Genomic DNA, 18,352 nt, shown 5'->3' with positions numbered 1-18,352 from the left:
GATATCTATGAAGGTGCCCGTGTTTACAGCTTTGGGGAGGTACCTGGTAGGTTCATTGATAATTTGTGTGAGATTGAGGGCATCAAGCTTAGATTGTAGGATGGCTGGGGTGTTAAGCATGTTCCAGTTTAGGTCGCCTAGCAGCACGAGCCCTGAAGATAGATGGGTGGCAATCAGTTCACATACGGTGTCCAGAGCACAGCTGGGGCAGAGGGTGGTCTATAGCAGGCGGCAACAGTGAGAGACTTGTTTTTAGAGAGTTGGATTTTTAAAAGTAGAAGTTCAAATTGTTTGAGTACAGACCTGGATAGCAGGACAGAACTCTGCAGGCTATCTTTGCAGTAGATTGCAACACCGCCCCCTTTGGCAGTTCTATCTTGTCTGAAAATGTTGTAGTTAGGGATGAAAATTTCAGAATTTTTGATGGTCTTCCTAAGCCAGGATTCAGACACAGCTAGAACATCCGGGTTGGCAGAGTGTGCTAAAGCAGGGAGGAGGCAAACTTAGGGAGGAGGCTTCTAATGTTAACATGCATGAAACCAAGGCTATTACGGTTACAGAAGTCATCAAAAGAGAGCGCCTGGGGAACAGGAGTGGAGCTAGGCACTGCAGGGCCTGGATTCACCTCTACATCACCAGAGGAAAAGAGGAGTAGGATAAGGGTACGGCTAAAAGCAATGAGAATTGGTCATCTAGAACATCTGGAACAGAGAGTAAAAGGAGGTTTCTGGGGGCGATAAAATGGCTTCAAGGTATAATGTACAGGCAAAGGTATGGTAGGATGTGAATACAGTGGAGGTAAACCTAGGTATTGAGTGATGATGAGAGAGATATTGTCTATAGAAACATAATTGAAACCAGGAGATGTCATCGAATGTGTGGGTGTTGGAACTAATAGGTTGGAACTAATAGGTTGGATAAGGTATAGTGAGCAGGACTAGAGGCTCTACAGTGAAATAAGCCAATAAACACTAACCAGAACAGCAATGGACAAGGCATATTGACATTAAGGAGAGGCATGCTTAGTCGAGTGATCAAAAGGGTCCAGTGAGTAGTGAGGTTGGTTGGGGTCACGGTGATCTCAACAGCTAGCCAGGCCATCGGTAGCAAGCTAGCATAGGATGGAAGTCTGTTTTTAGCCACCTCGTGCGTTTCCGTCGGTAGGATTAGTGGGGTTCCTTGTGGTAGAGGGGATCAATCCAATTTGCCAAAAAAATAGTTTTTGAGGCCCAAGAAAAAAGAAAAATTGTCCGATAGATCTATTAAGATAGCAGCCGATAAGACAGCTAACGATTAGCGGACCGCAGATGGGCGTTCAGGTAATGTCGCGACGGGAGCCAGCTGAACTCCCTTGGGCAAATAACGTCGGTAGTCCAGTTGTGAAGGCCCGGTGGGGCTCCGCGTTGGCAGTAAAACGTGTCCGGATAGATGATTGTAGCCCAGGAGTGGCTGATGGAACTCTTCAGCTGGCTAGCTCCGGAATAATTGATGTTTGCTCCGGGATCGACGTAAGCCGATAGTCACACGGATAGCAGCTAGCTAGCTGTGAGATCCAGGTATAAATGTCCAGAGCTTGCAGTTGAAATCCGGGGACACGGAGAGAAAAATAGGCCCGGTATGTTCCGGTCCAAGCCGCGCCATACAAAACTGGCAATAGGTTTTCGAGCTAAAGGATAGCTGATGACCACAACCCGTGGTTAGCTGAATACTAACGATTAGCCAGTAAAGAAGCTACCTAGCTGGCTAGCTTCTGGCTAGCTTCTATGGAGGATTACAGATTTGAGGTAAATAATACTTTCTTTTTTTATATATATATAAATTGGTGAGGCGGGTTGCAGGAGAGTGTTTTGAAGTTGGGTTTATGGAAAATAAAATATATATAAAAAGGTATGCGAAGAAAGTTGTAAATATATATATATATATATATATAGATATATATATATATATATATATATATATATATATATATACACGGGACACGACAAGACGAGGACAAAAGACATCTGACTGCTATGCCATCTTGGTGGTGTATGCAAGCAACATTTTTTTATTTGATACAAAATGTGAATTTAATATCTTTCTGAATATTCTCTGGTTATTGGAGAACCACTAGCCCTTATTCATTAACTTCAATTTCATTGCATTACATTGAGCCATTGGACATCCCCTTTAGCCTTGTGAGGGAAATGCTCCGTCTAAACGGAAATACGCTTGGCATGCGATACAACTTTAAAAACGCTTGGAGCTTAACTTTCTTATAAGCAAGAATAATAAAAAAGATGTTATTCTATGAATAGAATTAACACTTGTAAAAAGATACTTAACTTTACGCAGTTTAGGAAAGTTACACCCTGCTGTATTTTGAGAAATGCGATCTAGATGGAAATGTGAAATTGAACGGTCCATTGGAAATGCCACCGCTAAGTGAGAGGATGTGTCATAGCGAGGCGGTGTGTAAAAACAGCTGGGTGCTACTTTGCTAAACCGCACACAGTTAGCCTATCTTTTATATTTGAAAGATTCTTTCTTGCTTAAATGAAAGTTAAGTTCCAAAGGTTTCCCATAACCTTAATCCTCACTAGCGTTAATAGCTTTTCTCAACTTTAAAATAGAGAGTTGGGATTGTAGTTCATTCATTTCTACATTAACTTTGTACAACGAACCATGGCGGAGTTAGTGCATACAAAAAGACGCCATTACCCTTTTCTTTCCTATGTCATTGCCTACAAGTGTGATAGGGGATTTCTATTGGAGCAGCACTTTCTGGCTATCTACATTACTGTACTGTCACAGATGGAACAACGAACCAGATATTTCACCAGATGTATAAATGTGAAGCATCCAGTTGGCGTTTCCATTCACTATATGGTAATGAGGAAGCCCAGTGGCCAGAATGCTGCTAACTTACTCATCGATGAAACATTTCATCTCAATACAGTTTTGTTTCCAAAACTATCTGTTACAAACAGAGTGGACTAAGTTTTGTAGACTTTACTCTTTGCCAAAGTTTCAACAAAATGTTGTGTTTTTTTGTTCAAGGGTGAATTGAGTTATTGCAAACACCCACTTCACGAAGTAGCCGTTCCCTAACGGAAATATGTGAATACTTGCTAGAATGTGCCAATAGGATATTGCTAGCTCATGCTTTGCCCATCTCCTCGCTTGTTTTTATTTTACTAAGCAAGTCAGTTAAGAAATTCTTATTTACAAAAATTCTTATTGCGCACTGCCCTATGGGTCTCCCAATCACGGCCAGTTGTGATACAGCCAAGGATCGAACCACGGTCTGTAGTGACACCTCTAGCACTGGGTTGCAGTGCCTTAGACCGCTGCGCCACTGATTAATTTTCTCCCATTGGAAACGACAAGCTGTGATCCATCTTGGGTTATTAATAAAAATCTTCGGTACTGTTTTTGCCTTTGTCAAAGACAGAACAGTATGAAGATGGAATAAAAACGTATTCGCCAATAGAAAGCTCTAATCACACTTGTAAGCAATGTAATGACGACGTTGACTAGCTAAGTTCATGAAGAGAAACGTAATCCGGTATAGATACAACATCCTGCTGAAACTATACCTTATGTCATGCCTTATTGGAATGGATTTATTGATAATATCTGTTGGAAAAAAGTTTGGATGTTGCCACACACATACCTACTTGTTAACAAAGTTAAGGAAGTTTCCCTTAAAATGATTCATAAATATTATCCTGCCAACCACTATATGAAGAAGTTTAAGGAAAACATCAACTCAAATAGCTCCTTTTGTAATGACCACCCAGAAACAGTTTTGCATATTTTTTGGCATTGTATGCATGTAAGAAAACTGTGGCAAGACATCAGTAGGTTTATAATTGAACACATTTATGAAGATTTTACACTATTGTGGAGAGATGTACTGTTTGGATTCTTTACATACAATAGAAATAAGCGGAAACATTTTTATGTAATTAATTTCATTATTCTTTTGGCCAAATTTCATATACACAAATGTAAATTTACAAACAGAAAACCACATTTTCGTACCCTACAAAAAGAAATTGAACTGTATTTTAAGACGGTTAAATGCTCTACTAACAAAAAAGCTGTTAGAATTGTAAGTATATGCATGTCCTTTAAGGTCCTTGTGTAATTGTAATGTGATATTGTACCCCCTAGCTCGATAGTCCATTGTTTGTAATCTATGTATGCTTGTGTTCCCTCATGTGCTTTATGTATTGATTTGTTGTTAATAAAAACATATTTTTTTTGTTTTAAGAAACGTCATCCGGTCTAAAGACCGTATCACGACGAGCTGCGTATGTGGTCAAATCAAAGGCGCTCCGAAATACGTGTTCTCCGCATGAATTTAACTACCCAACGTTGCAATGACATCACCCACGAGTGTGACGGGGAATTTCTGTTGGAGGATTGACGAAACTGAAAACGTGTCAGTTTGTCTTAATAACATGTTAAAATAATGAAGACATAGGCTCAAAACTACGTTGCATCTTCAGAGTAGTTAATTCTCTCAAAGGGAGAATGTTTCACTTCTCTCATTCCTCCATCGCGTTCCCGGAAGTCTCGCGATGTTGCGCCTTTGGATTTATTAACTGTGCATTCGTAGCTACTACAAATCAACTATTATCACGTAACGTTAGCTAACTTACGAAATGCTATCTATTGCTTGAGACCACATGTCTACATATTATATGGGATGTGTTTGAGCCTCAACGTGATGGCTAGCTAGATTTGTCATAATTACATTTTGGGGGAAAGTTAGCTAACGTTAGCTGGCAGGCTAGCCAACAACGTGCTAGCTGGTCAGTTCATAGCTATGAAAGCAATAAAACTAGTTACTCACTTGTCCTCCAATGGTGACATCAAAAAACACAATCGGGTTGTTGGGGTTAGAAGGCTGAACATTCATTGTTATTTATTTTCACGCACAAGTAAAACAATACGTGAAACTATTCAGTGGTTAGCCGAAAGCATGTCATTAGCGAACTAATTCAAAAAGAACTGCAGTTCCTAAATCTACGGTAGCCGCGGGTGGACAATTACTACGGCTCACTTCCACACTCAAGAAAACATTTTTTGGGGGTACTAATGTTATCGCATCCAAATCAATAGAGTATATAAACGACCCATAACTCTTCTCCTTGTACACCAGAGTACATAAATGAAAAAGCACAAAGTCAGAAATAAGTCATTGCTGAATGTTTTATTTGTCTCAATAAAATATTACAAGCTCAAATTCAAACAAAGTAAAGCATGCTCTACTTGGAAGAAAAAAAACAGAACAAAAGAGTGACTGCAATTAATATTCCATGGCCATCCTAAATGACCATCATAAGGGGTTTATGAGGCGCAAAAACAGCAGAAGCTGCCAGACTGCATATGCCAATATCCTATGTGAAGTAATGAGGTTTCTTTACGTTGATGCCATACTCAGACAGGGCAGGGGAGAGGTCCTCCATGGTCAATGTGTACTTCTTGTCCTGCTTTGGGAGAGAAAAGGTGGGATGACATAGTGAGAAACCAATCAACAATACAGTCATACTTGTGCATGAATAATTCTGTGCAACTCATGTAAACAGTTTAGTGTTCATTCACTTAGATGTTTAGCCTATTTTATGTTTCAATACCATCAGAAATGCACCAACCTTTGTCTTGTTCCTGGAGCTCCCAGAGGCCGTTCCCTTCATTTTACAATGCTGCAGGGCATCATTAGCAATGTCTGAGATGAATTTCTGAGCTGCTAGGGAGACCAAACGGATTCTGAAAACGACGGGCATATTTAATGTTTACATTTGACGGTGAAATTAGTTGATATAACTGGTGTAAAAGCTGAAAGATGGAGAGGACACGTTGCAGGTAAAGAGGTAAACAAGATGAGGCTTACATTCGCGGATCAGACGCCTCAAAACCGGCCCGGTTGAGATAGTAGCCTGTCACTGCATCAGGGATCTGGCAAACAAATGGTTGGACTGAAGTCATTGTGATGTGTTTTAGTATGGTATTTTGAACCCTAGCATCACCACAATTGATACCGGAAGGACATTTATATGCTAAATATAAACTACTTAACACAAATATGCAATATGTATACAAGTAAATTGACTGTCGTCATCAGCCTAGGTATGAGAAAAACGTAATCTACATTTGTCTTCTCGTGAACTAATGTTACGACTTTAAAAAGGGGTATGACTCACTGTAGGAGTGTAGTCCTCCAATTGCATGAGAAAGTCAGCCAGTGGTGTGGTGGAGATTACAGGCTTCACATCGCCGTTGGCAATGCCACTGGGAACATAGACACCGTTGGACACGGATGTGTCAGATGATGGTGTGGCCATGGTAGCCGAGGTTGGGGCTGAAACAAAAAAAAACATAATGACATGGTTTAATATCTTCCTAAAATGTAGCTGAGATGTTGATAGCCAAGGTCCAGCTTTTGGCTAAGCTATGGACTGTATCACAAAGCAGCAAGCAATGAACGTGCAAGATCTAAGATGGGTTTCAAGTTCTGTATAGTGCTATATGATGTGTGGGAGACTGTACTTGAAGAATTTCAACAGTTCTGAGTCACTTTTGATCTAGTTTGCTTAGCTAGTAAATAGCAGACCATTAATGTGTTGTGTAACCGTGTCTAAAGCCAGCTCATAAAGCTGTTTATAACCTCAAAATGAGCGGAAATACTTACCATTACTTATGGCAACCGAGGGGATACTGCTGACATTAGTTGCTGCATTGTTGTTAGTGATGCAATTACTGGATGTCGAGGAAATTGAAGAAGAGCCCCCTGGTATGACTGGCTGTGGAGTATCAACGTTCATATTGGTTGCTGGCTGCACCGCAGTTCGCTTGGTAAAATAGACCAAATCAAAAAATTAAGTTAGCTAGCTAGCTATAGTGAAAGGGTTAAATTAACTACCAAAAATACCCTTTTACAACAGTGTATGGGCAAATAGCGAAAAATCAAGATAATTCGTACACTATAATCGTGCTAGCAAACAGTGGCATTAGCTTATGAAATTGTATTTTCACGCCTTCCGTGTGCATCGATTTCAATGTCTGGCATAACCATGTCTTATCCTACTATTGGTTCCCCCCCAGAAGAATGTGCGCAGATGCATCCACCGAATCTTGGATTCACTGAAGACCACCGCCGGTTAAGGTAGGTAGCCTACTGTAGCCAATATTGTATGCAAACGTTTGTAGAAAAAAACTATAGATCTGAATTTCGCGGTTTTTGTACACGATCAAAGATAAACTCTGGCGTGAATGATGGTCGTTGTGTTTTTGTTGTTGAAATATTGCATCCCCGTTTAACCTTCAGCATACTATTGCTGATTTTTATATGATCATGTGACAGTCACTTTATCTTGTCAGTAAAGGGAAACAACGTACATGCTTTGTTTAAAAGATCGTCACTAGTTAACACAGTCATAATTATGGCTAAACCCCGCCTATTTCTACAATTTATTTTCTTACATTCTTACACAAATTTACACATACATGTTATTCAATCATTTCATCCAAACTGCTCGCGCGCGTCAACGAGCTCCTACGAAATAGGTCTGAAATAGGTCTTGGTTCTATTTTTGACGATTGATGCACTGCAAGTCCAGCCTCTCCCATCTCATTGATTTTTAGGAGCATATACCCACGCAGGTGATTGGAAGCTGGCGGTCCACACTCCAGTCCAGTTGTTGGTGGTAATGCACCTTAAAGTTGGTTGCTAACTGCCATATAAAGTCGATTACTAGAAACTATCTACATTTCCCCATTTATCTGTGGATTAATTGTCGGATTAGATAACACGATGTTGTGTGACTCAAAATGGGTCACATTTCCAGGTAAAATAACAACCCAATGTTTATATCCCATGACAAATTAGCTAGCAACAGCAAGTTAGCTAGCTAAATGTCCATGAATGTTTCATGTGTTTCGACCTGTCTCCAAATGAATATAGTTGGTTCAGAGTTCATTATGATATTTCAACCTGCATGTCCTGATCTCGTCTGCTGTGGATGGACACAATCAACATGCGTGCCCGGTGTAGTCAGCATGTTAAAATCAGATTTGAAACCTTACCTTAACAACACTGCTAACCTTGAATGAAGACCAAAAACCTCATATTTGTTTGCATGAATTTTTACAACATGGCCAATTTTGACTTTGTGACTGTGTTAACTAGTGACAAGCTTGTTTAAACGAATACATTATTAATGTAAAGATAAATCAAATAAGTTCAACTAGGAAAACAAGAAATTAGTCATTCTTCAAATATAACTTGGCACAATAATATTTGTTTTATAATATTTTTTTCACCATGAAATGTATCTATTACATAAAGCTCAGTCAGTTTTAAGAGGATGTTCAGTCAACGAAAACAATAGCATTAAAACATCATATACATCAATAAATGAAACATGGCTGGTTTGAACTGATGTCTTTGTCATTTTGAAGCAGGGCCCAGAAAGACAGGATGGCATCACCTGTGGATGTCATTGTGGTGGGAGCTGGGAACCGTGGGGAGACATACTCACACTTTGCCTCCCTCCAGCCTCAACGCATGCGAGTAAGGTTCCCCAATATCTCTCTACATCTGATCTGGTCAATATTGACTGAAATAACTTAAATGAGTAGACCATCTGATCTTAGTGAGATATAGGCTTTCATCCCTGCTAGGCTAAATCATTCATCACTTCTTTCCATCAGAATTTAAATGTCCTACCGATTAGTAGCCAACCAGTCTTGACTAAGGTTTTACATAAAAGTCGTGATGATGATAATAATGGAAACAATGAAAACTCAAATGAACTGTAGGTCATTGGAGTGGCTGACCCCAGGAAATTTGCACGGGAGAAACTTCAGAAGCAACACAGAATAGCAGATGTCAACGTGTTTGCTGGTATGAGTGAAAAATATTTAATTGTCGGTCCACACCCATTTTCTCCCTCTCCTTTTTGATATACGCTGGATTGATTATTTGGTAGCACTTAATTTGAACTATACGGCATAACAGCGTCATATTATCACAAGCATGTCGTAACAATAAGCTCTCGAGGCATCTTATGTCTCTGAATGTCAAGTACAAACCAGTATAATTTTGCATGCATTGTAATCAGTTTTGAAAAGTGTTATGACATATGTTACATATATTCCTCTTTCCCAGATTGGCGTGGTATAGTACAAAGGGAGAAGTTTGCTGATGCTGTGTTCATTTGTACTCCAGACCGCCAACATAAGGTAATAGTAGTAGAGCATACTTGTTACTCAATTAATCAAATTTGATATATCACAGAATCTGAGCAACCATTTCAACATAACTATTTTAGGATGCTCAGTGTCTAGTATTTTGCCCATTGATGCTACAGCAGGCTAAGATTGAGAATCCATGATGGCTGTTCTGAGGGAGTGTGTGTTCTTGTCTTCTTGCCAAGAACCCCGCTGTGGCACTGGCAAAGAAAGGCTACCATATTCTTCTGGAGAAGCCCATGGCTGTGAGTGTTCCACCAACCCCTGTAAATACTATGTATGTTGTTGTGATGTCTGATCAAGACAAGATTATTTCAGCTACCCTATACCAGCCCAGTACACATAGTTTATACAATCAATCATATCTAGAGATATAGAAAGAGTGTGTCTGTGTCTGTCCGTGTTTGTTTTTGTGGGCATGCAGGCGTGTGTACGCGCAGTGTCAAATTGATATTTTTTTGTGTTAGGTAACAGCTGAGGACTGCACAGAGATTGTAAGAACTTGCATTCAAAATGGTGTGATGCTAACAGTGTGCCATGTCCTCCGATATGACCCTGTCATTCACAAGATAAAAGTAAGTGTATATTCATTTATTTGAAATATTACAGTATGTTTTGCACAGATCTATGCTTTTTGCGTAGCCCAGCATCATTAGGACAATGGCTACTGTGATTGGATTTAATGCCCAATCAGAGCTCGAGCGAAAATATGCCTAGTAACAAGGTACTCCTCGCGGGATAGAAGCAGTCAAATCAATCTTGAAAAGGGCTGCCATATAGTGTGTTGTCAATGCTTTGGAATTGACCCCACAGGTGCTGATGGACAGTGGAGCGATTGGAGACCCGGTCCATATTCAACACCTAGAACCGGTAGGGATGTATTTACAATACTCTGTACATTTTACATAATTTACATAGAGTATAGCCAGACCTGGGTTCAAGTGCTATTACTATAAAGTACTAATAGTATTTAATGTATCTGTGTTTGAGTGATTTTGCCGTGCACAGTGGAACCAACAGAATAAATAAATAAACTTCACTTACTATAATAGTTGCAAAACTGCAAAGCCCGCTCACCTAGGCTCTCCAGACAGGCTATAGCAAACGCTTATATTTATGGACGATTTCAAATAGTATATGAACCCAGGTCTTCGTACAGTATTGTACATTTGAATAGTGACCTCCACTCCGCTCTCAGTGCAGCCTGCATGGGTTAAAGTATCTGCAAAGATTTCCATGGTTACTTTCTCCTGTTCTAGGTGGGTTTCTTTCACTTTGCCCACTCCTTTGTTCGAGGGAACTGGAGGAATGAGGCTGAGAGCTCTTTTGCACTTCTGGCCAAATCCTGCCATGACATTGACTTGATACATCACTGGGCTGGAGGACGAAGGTAAAGAGGCAATGTTTAAAAAAAATATATAAATAAAATAACAAGTTAATCAACTCATTTATTTGATCGACTGACAGCCCTATTAAAAAAAGCTTGTTCTTCACAGGTGTTTGAAAGTGTCATCATTTGGATCTCTCAGTCACTTCCGCAAAGAGAAAAGGGTGTGTTGTCTTCTCATATACATTTGGAAAGTATTGAACTCCTTCACTTTTTTTCACATTTTGTTACATTACAGCCTTATTCTAAAAATGGAATAAATCGGTTTTTCCCCCATCAATCTACACATAATAGCCCATAATGACAAAGCAAAAACAGGTTTTTAGACCTTTGGCAGCAATTACAGCCTCAAGTCTTTACGGGTATGACGCTACAAGCTTGGCACACCAGTATTTGGGGAGTTTCTCCCATTCTTCTCTGCAGATCCTCTCAAGCTCTGTCAGGTTGGATGGGGAGCGTTGCTGCACAGCTATTTTCAGGTGTCTCCAGAGATATTCGATCAGGTTCAAGTCCGGGCTCTGGCTGGGCCACTCAAGGACATTCAGAGATTTGTCCCGAAGCCACTCCTGCATTATCTTAGCTGTGTGCTTAGAGTCGTTACCCTGTTGGAAGGTGAAGCTTCGCCCGTCTGAGAACCTGCTCCAAAGCGATCAGGACTTCATCAAGGATCTCTCTGTAATTTACTCCGTTCATCTTTCCCTCGGTCCTGACTAGTCTCCCAGTCCCTGACACTGAAAAACATCCCCACATCATGATGCTGCCACCACCATGCTTCACCATAGGGATGGTATTGGCCAGGTGATGAGCGGTGCCTGGTTTCCTCCAAACGTGATGCTTGGCCTTCTGGCCAAAGAGTTCAATCTTGGTTTCATCAGACCAGAAAATCTTATTTCTCATGGTCTGAGAGTCCTTTAGGTGGCTTTTGGTGAATTTTAAGTGGGCTGTCATGTGCCTTTTACTGAGGAGGGGCTTCTGTCTGGCTACTCTACCATAAATGCTTGATTGGTGGACTGCTGCAAAGATGGTTGTCCTTCCGGAGGTTCTCCCATCTCCACAGAGGAACTCTGTCAGAGTAACCATCGGTTTCTTGGTCATCTCTCTGAACAAGGTCCTTCTCCCCCAAGTTCTCAGTTTGGCCAGGTGGCCAGGTCTTGGAAGAGTTGGTTCCAAACGACACAATCTTGTCTCTGGGCTATACGGACAATTCTGTCGACCTTATGGCTTGGTTTGTGGGACCTTATATAAACAGGTGTGAGCCTTTCCAAATCATATCCAATCAATTGAATTTACCACAGGTGGACTCCAAACAAATTGTAGAAACATCTCAAGGATGATCAATGGAAACAGGATGCTCCTGAGCTCAATTTCAAGTCTCACAGCAAAGGGACTAAATACTTATGTAAATAAGGTATTTTTTAAATTGTTTTTATTTGCAAAAAAATCTAAAAACCTGTTTGCTTTGTCATTACGGGGTATTGTGTGTAGATTGATGAGGGAAAAATAATAATTTAATCAATTTTAGAATGAGGCTGTAACGTAACAAAATGTGGAAAAGTAAAGGGGTCTGAATATTTCCGAATGCACTGTAATCAGAAAGGAAGTGGTACAACTATGTGTGTCTGTTTTGGACACTGATTGAACTCTAAATAGTTTTAAACAATGGGTTTGTCATGCCATTGAACAATAATACAGGCCCTGGAGTGATGACAACCATAGTTACATAGACATGAGTGAATGTGTTACTTTAACATATTAGCATCCACATTCCCATACCATCTCAAATACTATATAATACCATACCATCTCAAATACTTCCCATACCATCTCAAATACTATATAATACCATACCATCTCAAATACTTCCCATACCATCTCAAATATATTGTTTAGTTTTTAATATACTGGAACCACTGATTTCACAACTATTTGGACCCAAACTAGGGAAAATATGGATCGTTAAGGAAAACATTACAGCAACAGCCGATACAACCTTTACACAGAGTAACTGTCAGAATAACAGCACACCACAGGCGATATGGTGGGAGATGCTGCCCCATAAGCCTGAGAACTGACTGTAACTAACTCCTGGTGATTCTTTGTCTGGGAAAACATAGCTGACAAAGCATTGCATCACACTCCCACAACCACAACCCCAGTTTCCTGCCTTACAACCACCTCTCCCGAAGCAGCTGATGTCCATGCTTTTACATTTGATTTCCACTTTTGAGTTACCTTCTAATCATACTGTACTCATTGTGTGATATTATCACTCGTTGTATTAATGTTTGTTTTTAGATCGTTTTTGATTCTGTCAAAGGTACTCAACCCTCTTTGGCCCCTTTGGGACATAAGTCCACAATGAGCTTCCATTTAGTCCTACATAGTATAATGGTGGGTTTCCGAAAAGCTTTGTAGCACTAAGATCATCTTTCGATCCATTGCCTACAATGGATTAGCTGTAGATGATGTGAGTGCTACGACGCTTTCGGTAAACCAACCCGAGAATAGTCCAAGGTGATTCAGTGCTAAAGAGTTTTTCCTCCAGCCACCAGGTGCTGCAGACCGCTGCCTAGACTGCCCTGTAGAGGAATCTTGCCCATATTCTGCACGCAAGATCTACCTGGACAGAGTCAAACAGGTTTTTCCATTCATGTCAATTACATTTGATTTGTCCCACGAGGGGCAATTATTATTCAGGGCAAGCAGTGTAAATCAAGAAGGCTCATAGAAAATGACCAAAATCACAAAGCACTTTACAGTAACCCGGCCTGTGTGTGTCTCTCAGGGCTGTGTGGGCTGGCCCGTGTCTGTGATATGTTCCAGCTCTCTCCCAGACATTGAGTCTGTGACCGAGGCTCTGAAATCAGGGCCGTACGGCCGCTGTGTCTACCAGTGTGACAACGACGTCTGCACCAACCAGGTAAGACTGACCACCATCTATCTGGCTAGCCGCTAGCGCAGAGAAACCATGCTTAGAAAAAAAGGGTTATCCTACATTTATACAGCTACACTTATTATGAATTATTTATTTATTATTTATGACTCAGTATTTCACCTTTATTTTAACAGGATATCTCCTTTAGAATAAGTGTCTCTTTCGTAACAGAGACCATTCCGAGTGTCAGAAGAGAGGTTACAGAATTGTAAATTAAGTCCTGCACACTTTTGTTGTATTTAAATTAAGTTTATGCTTCGGTCAGAAATAATAATACAAGCATTTCACTACACCCGCAATAACATCTGCTAAACACATGTATGTGACAAATACAATTTGACTTGGATATGATATTGGCTCAAGTCGACACAGCTCCTCTCTTTATCTCTCTTCTCTCACCTTGTTGTACCTGTGTGTACAGGTGGTGAACATGGAGTTTGAAGGGGGTCTTACAGCTGCTTTTTCCATGGTGGCATTTACAGAGGAGATATGTAAGCGGAGGACCACCATCTATGGCAGCAAGGTACTGTAGCACTCCAGTCCAGACACAATCTTGAATAATCCAACATCAGGTTAAATCATTATGAATAATTCATTGTTGATCATTAATATGCCACTTGTGTGATTGAAATTAATGTGATATGATAATAAGATACGGATATGGATTGAATAGAAAGAGATAGATTATGAATATTGATGGAACACACACAAACTGAAATAGTTTATTAACCTGAATTTCTGTGTCATAGTTTATGAACTGTGGTATCTCTCTGTCTGGGAATATTTATCCTTATAAATAATAATCTGTATTTGTAGTAGCAGTAAAGCTAGAGCTGGATGTATCTGGCTACTGTCTGATTTTAGTACATAAAGATAACCTCCAAACATTTTCTTATCATGTAATGATTGCTTTGTTCCTATAGGGGGAGCTGTCGTGTGACGGACATGAGATTCGAGTGTTTGACTTCCTCACAGGGAGGGCCACCAAGCACACAGCAGAGACTTGCGCCCCAGGGGCCTTTGGCATGGGCGGGCACGGCGGGGCGGACTACCAACTGGTGGAAGCCTTCATCTCTGCTGTGGCGGTGAGTGCTGGGAGCCTGTGTGAATGTCAACATTGAGGGACATTTTTTTTAAAACTTTAGATCTGTGCTTTGACTGAGGCTTGTGTTAATCATACATTGATGTCGTGGAACGTCGTGGAACAAAATGTTATTTGAGTTATCTAGATCGTTGTTTGGATTCAATCAAACCCCATTGCGAAATGTACACTGTTGCAGTACCTGGTTCAATAAAATCACAGAATGGTATTGGGTACTGTAAAAACTCTTAGCCTAACTCTACCTGAAGGGGGTATACAAAAGGCATTCATAACACCTTTAAAAAACTGTCATGACACCTTTTTCAGTATCACTCATAGGATATGCTTAACACCCCGGCAGTCCTACAATCTAAGCTAGATGCCCTCAATCTCACACAAATCATCAAGGAACCCACCAGGTACAACCTAAATCTGTAAACATGGGCACCCTCATAGACATTATCCTGACCAACTTGCCCTCCAAATACACCTCTGCTGTTTTCAATCAGGATCTCAGCAATCACTGCCTCATTGCCTGTATCCGCTATGGGTCCGCGGTCAAACGACCACCCCTCATCACTGTCAAATGCTTTCTAATCGACATGGTCCGGGTATCCTGGAAGAATATTGACCTCATCCCGTCAGTCAGGATGCCTGGCCATTCTTTAAAAGTAATTTCCTCACCATCTTAGATAAGCATGCCCCGTTCAAAAAATGCAGAACTAAGAACAGTTATAGCCCTTGGTTCACTCGAGACTTTACTGCCCTTGACCAGCACAAAAACATCCGGTGGTGGACTGCAATAGCATCGAATAGTCCCCGCGATATGCAACTGTTCAGGGAAGTCAGGAACCAAAACACGCAATCAGCTCCTCTCCCAAGCCTCCCCAGCTTCTCCTTCACCCAAATCCAGATGTTCTGAAATAGCTGCAAAACCTGGGCTAGACAATCTGGACCCTCTCTTTCTAAAACTATCTGCCGCCATTGTTGCAACCCCTATTACCAGCCTGTTCAACTTCTCTTTCGTATCGTCTGAGATCCCTAAAGATGGAAAGCTGCCGCGGTCATCCCCCTCTTCAAAGGGGGTGACACCCTAGACCCAAACTGTTACAGACCTAAGACCTATATCCATCCTGCCCTGCCTATCTAAAGTCTTTGAAAGCCAAGTTAATAAACAGATCACTGACCATTTCGAATCCCACCATACCTTCTCCGCTGTGCAATCCAGTTTCCGAGCCTGTCACACCTCAGCCACGCTCAAGGTACTGAACGATATCATAACCGCCATCGATAAAAGACAGTACTGTGCAGCCGTCTTCATTGACCTGGCCAAGGCTTTCGACTCTGTCAATCACCGTATTCTTATCGGCAGACTCAATAGCCTTGGTTTTTCTAATGACTGCCTCACCTGGTTCACCAACTACTTTGCAGACAGAGTTCAGTGTGTCAAATCGGAGGGCATGTTGTCCGGACCTCTGTCAGTCTCTATGGGGGTACCACAGGGTTTAAATCTCAGGCAGACTATTTTTCTCTGTATATATCAATGATGTAGCTCTTGCTGTGGGCGATTCCCTGATCCACCTCAACGTAAACGACACCATTCTGTATACTTCTGGCCCTTCCTTGGACACTGTGCTAACTAACTCCAAACGAGCTTCAATGCCATACAACACTCCTTCCGTGGCCTCCAACTGCTCATAAACGCTAGTAAAACCAAATGCATGCTTTTCAACCATTCGCTGCCCGCACCCGCCCACCCGACTAGCATCACCACCCTGGACGGTTCCGACCTAGAATATGTGGACAACTATAAATACCTAGGTGTCTGGTTAGACTGTAAACTCTCCTTCCAGACTCATATTAAACATCTCCAATCCAAAATCAAATCTAGAATCGGCTTTCTATTTCGCAACAAAGCCTCCTTCACTCACGCCGCCAAACTTACCCTAGTAAAACTAACTATCCTACCGATCCTCGACTTCGGCGATGTCATCTACAAAATAGCTTCCAATACTCTACTCAGCAAACTGGATGCAGTCTATCACAGTGCCATCCGTTTTGTTACCAAATCACCTTATACCACCCACCACTGCGACCTGTATGCTCTAGTCGGCTGGCCCTCGCTACATATTCATCGCCAGACCCACTGGCTCCAGGTCATCTATAAGTCTATGCTAGGTAAAGCGCCGCCTTATCTCAGTTCACTGGTCATGATAACCCATAGCACACGTTCCATATACGTTCCAGGTATATCTCAGTGACTATCCTCAAAGCCAACACCTCATTTGGCCACCTTTGCTTCCAGTTCTCTGCTGCCAGTGACTGGAACGAATTGCAAAAAATCGCTGAAGTTGGAGACTTTTATTTCCCTCACCAACTTTAAACATCAGCTATCTGAGCAGCTAACCAATTGTTGCAGCTGTACATAGTCCATCTGTAAAAAGCCCAACCAAATCTACCTCATCCCCATACTGTTTTTATTTACTTTTCTGCTCTTTTGCACACCAGTATCTCTACTTGCACATCATCTGCTCATTTGTCACTCCAGTGTTAATCTGCTAAATTGTAATTATTCGCTCCTATGGCCTATTTATTGCCTACCTCCTCATGCCTTTTGCACACACTGTGTATAGACTTTATTTTTTTCCTACTGTGTCATTGACTTGTTTATTGTGTTATTGGCTTGTTTATTGTTTATTCCATGTGTAACTCTGTGTTGTTGTCTGTGTCACACTGCTTTGCTTTATCTTGGCCAGGTCGCATTTGTAAATGAGAATTTGTTCTCAACTAGCCTACCTGGTTAAATAAAGGTGAAATAAATAAACCTTACATTACACTCATGTCGATGGAAAAAAATGTGACTCGTGTTTGCGTGTGTGTGTGTATGTCGCGTAGAGTGGAGATGCATCTTTTATCCGTTCCGGACCAGAGGAGACTCTACTGAGCCACAAGCTGGTGTTTGAGGCTGAGCGGTCTCGACTGGAGAGCAAGGTGGTGTTCTGTGGAACTGACCAGGACTAGACGTCTACATGAACGGTGACGTGAAGGGACATAATCATCATTTTGATCATCAACGTTAATGATTCAACTCTAATAATTATGACAGAGCTCACTCAGGCAGCACATGAAAATGATTAACTGGATATTTAATGGATATTTGATTTTACTGTATGTAATTTGTAGCTAGGCCTAGTGTTGAGGTTGTTTAATTCTCAAGGATTGTTTCATGTGCACATTCCATGAAAATGATTTTCTTAACAAAATGTGATGTATGTACTGTTTGTCATGTCAGCAACTGTTTTTATGTGAGAAACTGATTTTCAAAGAATCATATATTTTGCCAGTTTTCTAAAATGTTGTGTGCTCTAATATCTTGTATGAAACTGGAATCAAGGCCCCCTCGAAGATGCTTTTGAAATTACACACATGTAGCCTATCTAAGCAAACATCTATAAATACACCCCATGCACTTACCAAAAATGCCTCTTTTGCCGTATTGTACATTGCTCTACATTACTCTTCTTTTGTATTGTCATTAGCACAGTATAGCTGATACCAATTCTTGCTCCAAGACGCTGCCAATTTGGATAACCGAAAAAGACGATTGTGCTGATTTATTGGCACGTTGAACCATGTTGCACGCCATAGTAAAAAATAAAATGTCTTATCTGAAGCTGACATTTATTCTGATTTAGATTATTTATTA

The 18,352-nt window shown here is 40.9% G+C and overlaps 3 protein-coding genes across 6 annotated transcripts in view; 1 reads left to right on the top strand and 2 right to left on the bottom strand.

Moving 5' to 3' along the window:
• Nucleotides 1-5,032, bottom strand: part of ppih (peptidylprolyl isomerase H (cyclophilin H)) — a 30,047-nt gene extending 25,015 nt beyond the window's left edge. The window contains exon 1 of one of the 2 annotated variants that reach the window (XM_020506165.2): nt 4,844-5,032. In XM_020506165.2, the coding sequence (XP_020361754.1) occupies nt 4,844-4,909 (66 nt within the window). In that variant the 5' untranslated portion in view covers nt 4,910-5,032. The remainder of the gene's footprint in view (nt 1-4,843) is intronic. The other variant, XM_020506166.2, reaches the window with a different exon arrangement.
• A 152-nt stretch (nt 5,033-5,184) lies between these two features.
• On the bottom strand, nt 5,185-7,088 carry taf10 (TAF10 RNA polymerase II, TATA box binding protein (TBP)-associated factor). Of its 2 annotated transcripts, none has more exons than XM_020506162.2 (5): nt 6,683-7,088; nt 6,195-6,352; nt 5,885-5,949; nt 5,646-5,760; nt 5,185-5,483 (listed from the first exon to the last, which is right to left on the bottom strand). In XM_020506162.2, the coding sequence occupies exons 1-5, from the start codon at nt 6,813-6,815 to the stop codon at nt 5,391-5,393; spliced, it is 564 nt and encodes a 187-aa protein (XP_020361751.1). In that variant the 5' UTR covers nt 6,816-7,088; the 3' UTR covers nt 5,185-5,390. The 2 variants fall into 2 exon arrangements, with proteins under 2 accessions (XP_020361751.1, XP_020361752.1); XM_020506163.2 differs by having other exon boundaries at nt 5,185-5,480; nt 6,683-7,051.
• On the top strand, nt 7,027-18,324 carry zgc:154075 (Gfo/Idh/MocA family oxidoreductase). Of its 2 annotated transcripts, none has more exons than XM_020506161.2 (14): nt 7,027-7,156; nt 8,455-8,563; nt 8,812-8,896; nt 9,161-9,234; nt 9,429-9,488; nt 9,711-9,818; nt 10,057-10,113; nt 10,503-10,633; nt 10,740-10,794; nt 13,176-13,268; nt 13,416-13,550; nt 13,987-14,088; nt 14,489-14,650; nt 17,542-18,324. In XM_020506161.2, the coding sequence occupies exons 1-14, from the start codon at nt 7,050-7,052 to the stop codon at nt 17,665-17,667; spliced, it is 1,404 nt and encodes a 467-aa protein (XP_020361750.1). In that variant the 5' UTR covers nt 7,027-7,049; the 3' UTR covers nt 17,668-18,324. The 2 variants fall into 2 exon arrangements, with proteins under 2 accessions (XP_020361750.1, XP_020361749.1); XM_020506160.2 differs by having other exon boundaries at nt 8,452-8,563.
• Nucleotides 18,325-18,352: the final 28 nt, after the last annotated feature.

This window comes from Oncorhynchus kisutch, linkage group LG17 (assembly GCF_002021735.2).
Source record: "Oncorhynchus kisutch isolate 150728-3 linkage group LG17, Okis_V2, whole genome shotgun sequence".
NCBI classification, from domain to species: domain Eukaryota; kingdom Metazoa; phylum Chordata; class Actinopteri; order Salmoniformes; family Salmonidae; genus Oncorhynchus; species Oncorhynchus kisutch.
This window is presented reverse-complemented; position numbering and strand designations above follow the sequence as displayed.

What these genes read in the sequence shown, in the direction of transcription:
- zgc:154075 (XM_020506160.2), top strand. Translation starts at nt 7,050, where the DNA reads ATGTCTGGCATAACCATGTCTTATCCTACTATTGGTTCCCCCCCAGAA. An exon ending in GAAGACCACCGCCGGTTAAG is followed by an intron (nt 7,157 to 8,451) that starts GTAGGTAGCCTA and finishes GTCATTTTGAAG; the next exon opens with CAGGGCCCAGAAAGACAGGA. An exon ending in CCTTCATCTCTGCTGTGGCG is followed by an intron (nt 14,651 to 17,541) that starts GTGAGTGCTGGG and finishes TATGTCGCGTAG; the next exon opens with AGTGGAGATGCATCTTTTAT.
- taf10 (XM_020506162.2), bottom strand. Translation starts at nt 6,815, where the DNA reads ATGAACGTTGATACTCCACAGCCAGTCATACCAGGGGGCTCTTCTTCA. An exon ending in CTCGGTTGCCATAAGTAATG is followed by an intron (nt 6,353 to 6,682) that starts GTAAGTATTTCC and finishes TTTTTGTTTCAG; the next exon opens with CCCCAACCTCGGCTACCATG. An exon ending in GCTCCAGGAACAAGACAAAG is followed by an intron (nt 5,484 to 5,645) that starts GTTGGTGCATTT and finishes TCTCTCCCAAAG; the next exon opens with CAGGACAAGAAGTACACATT.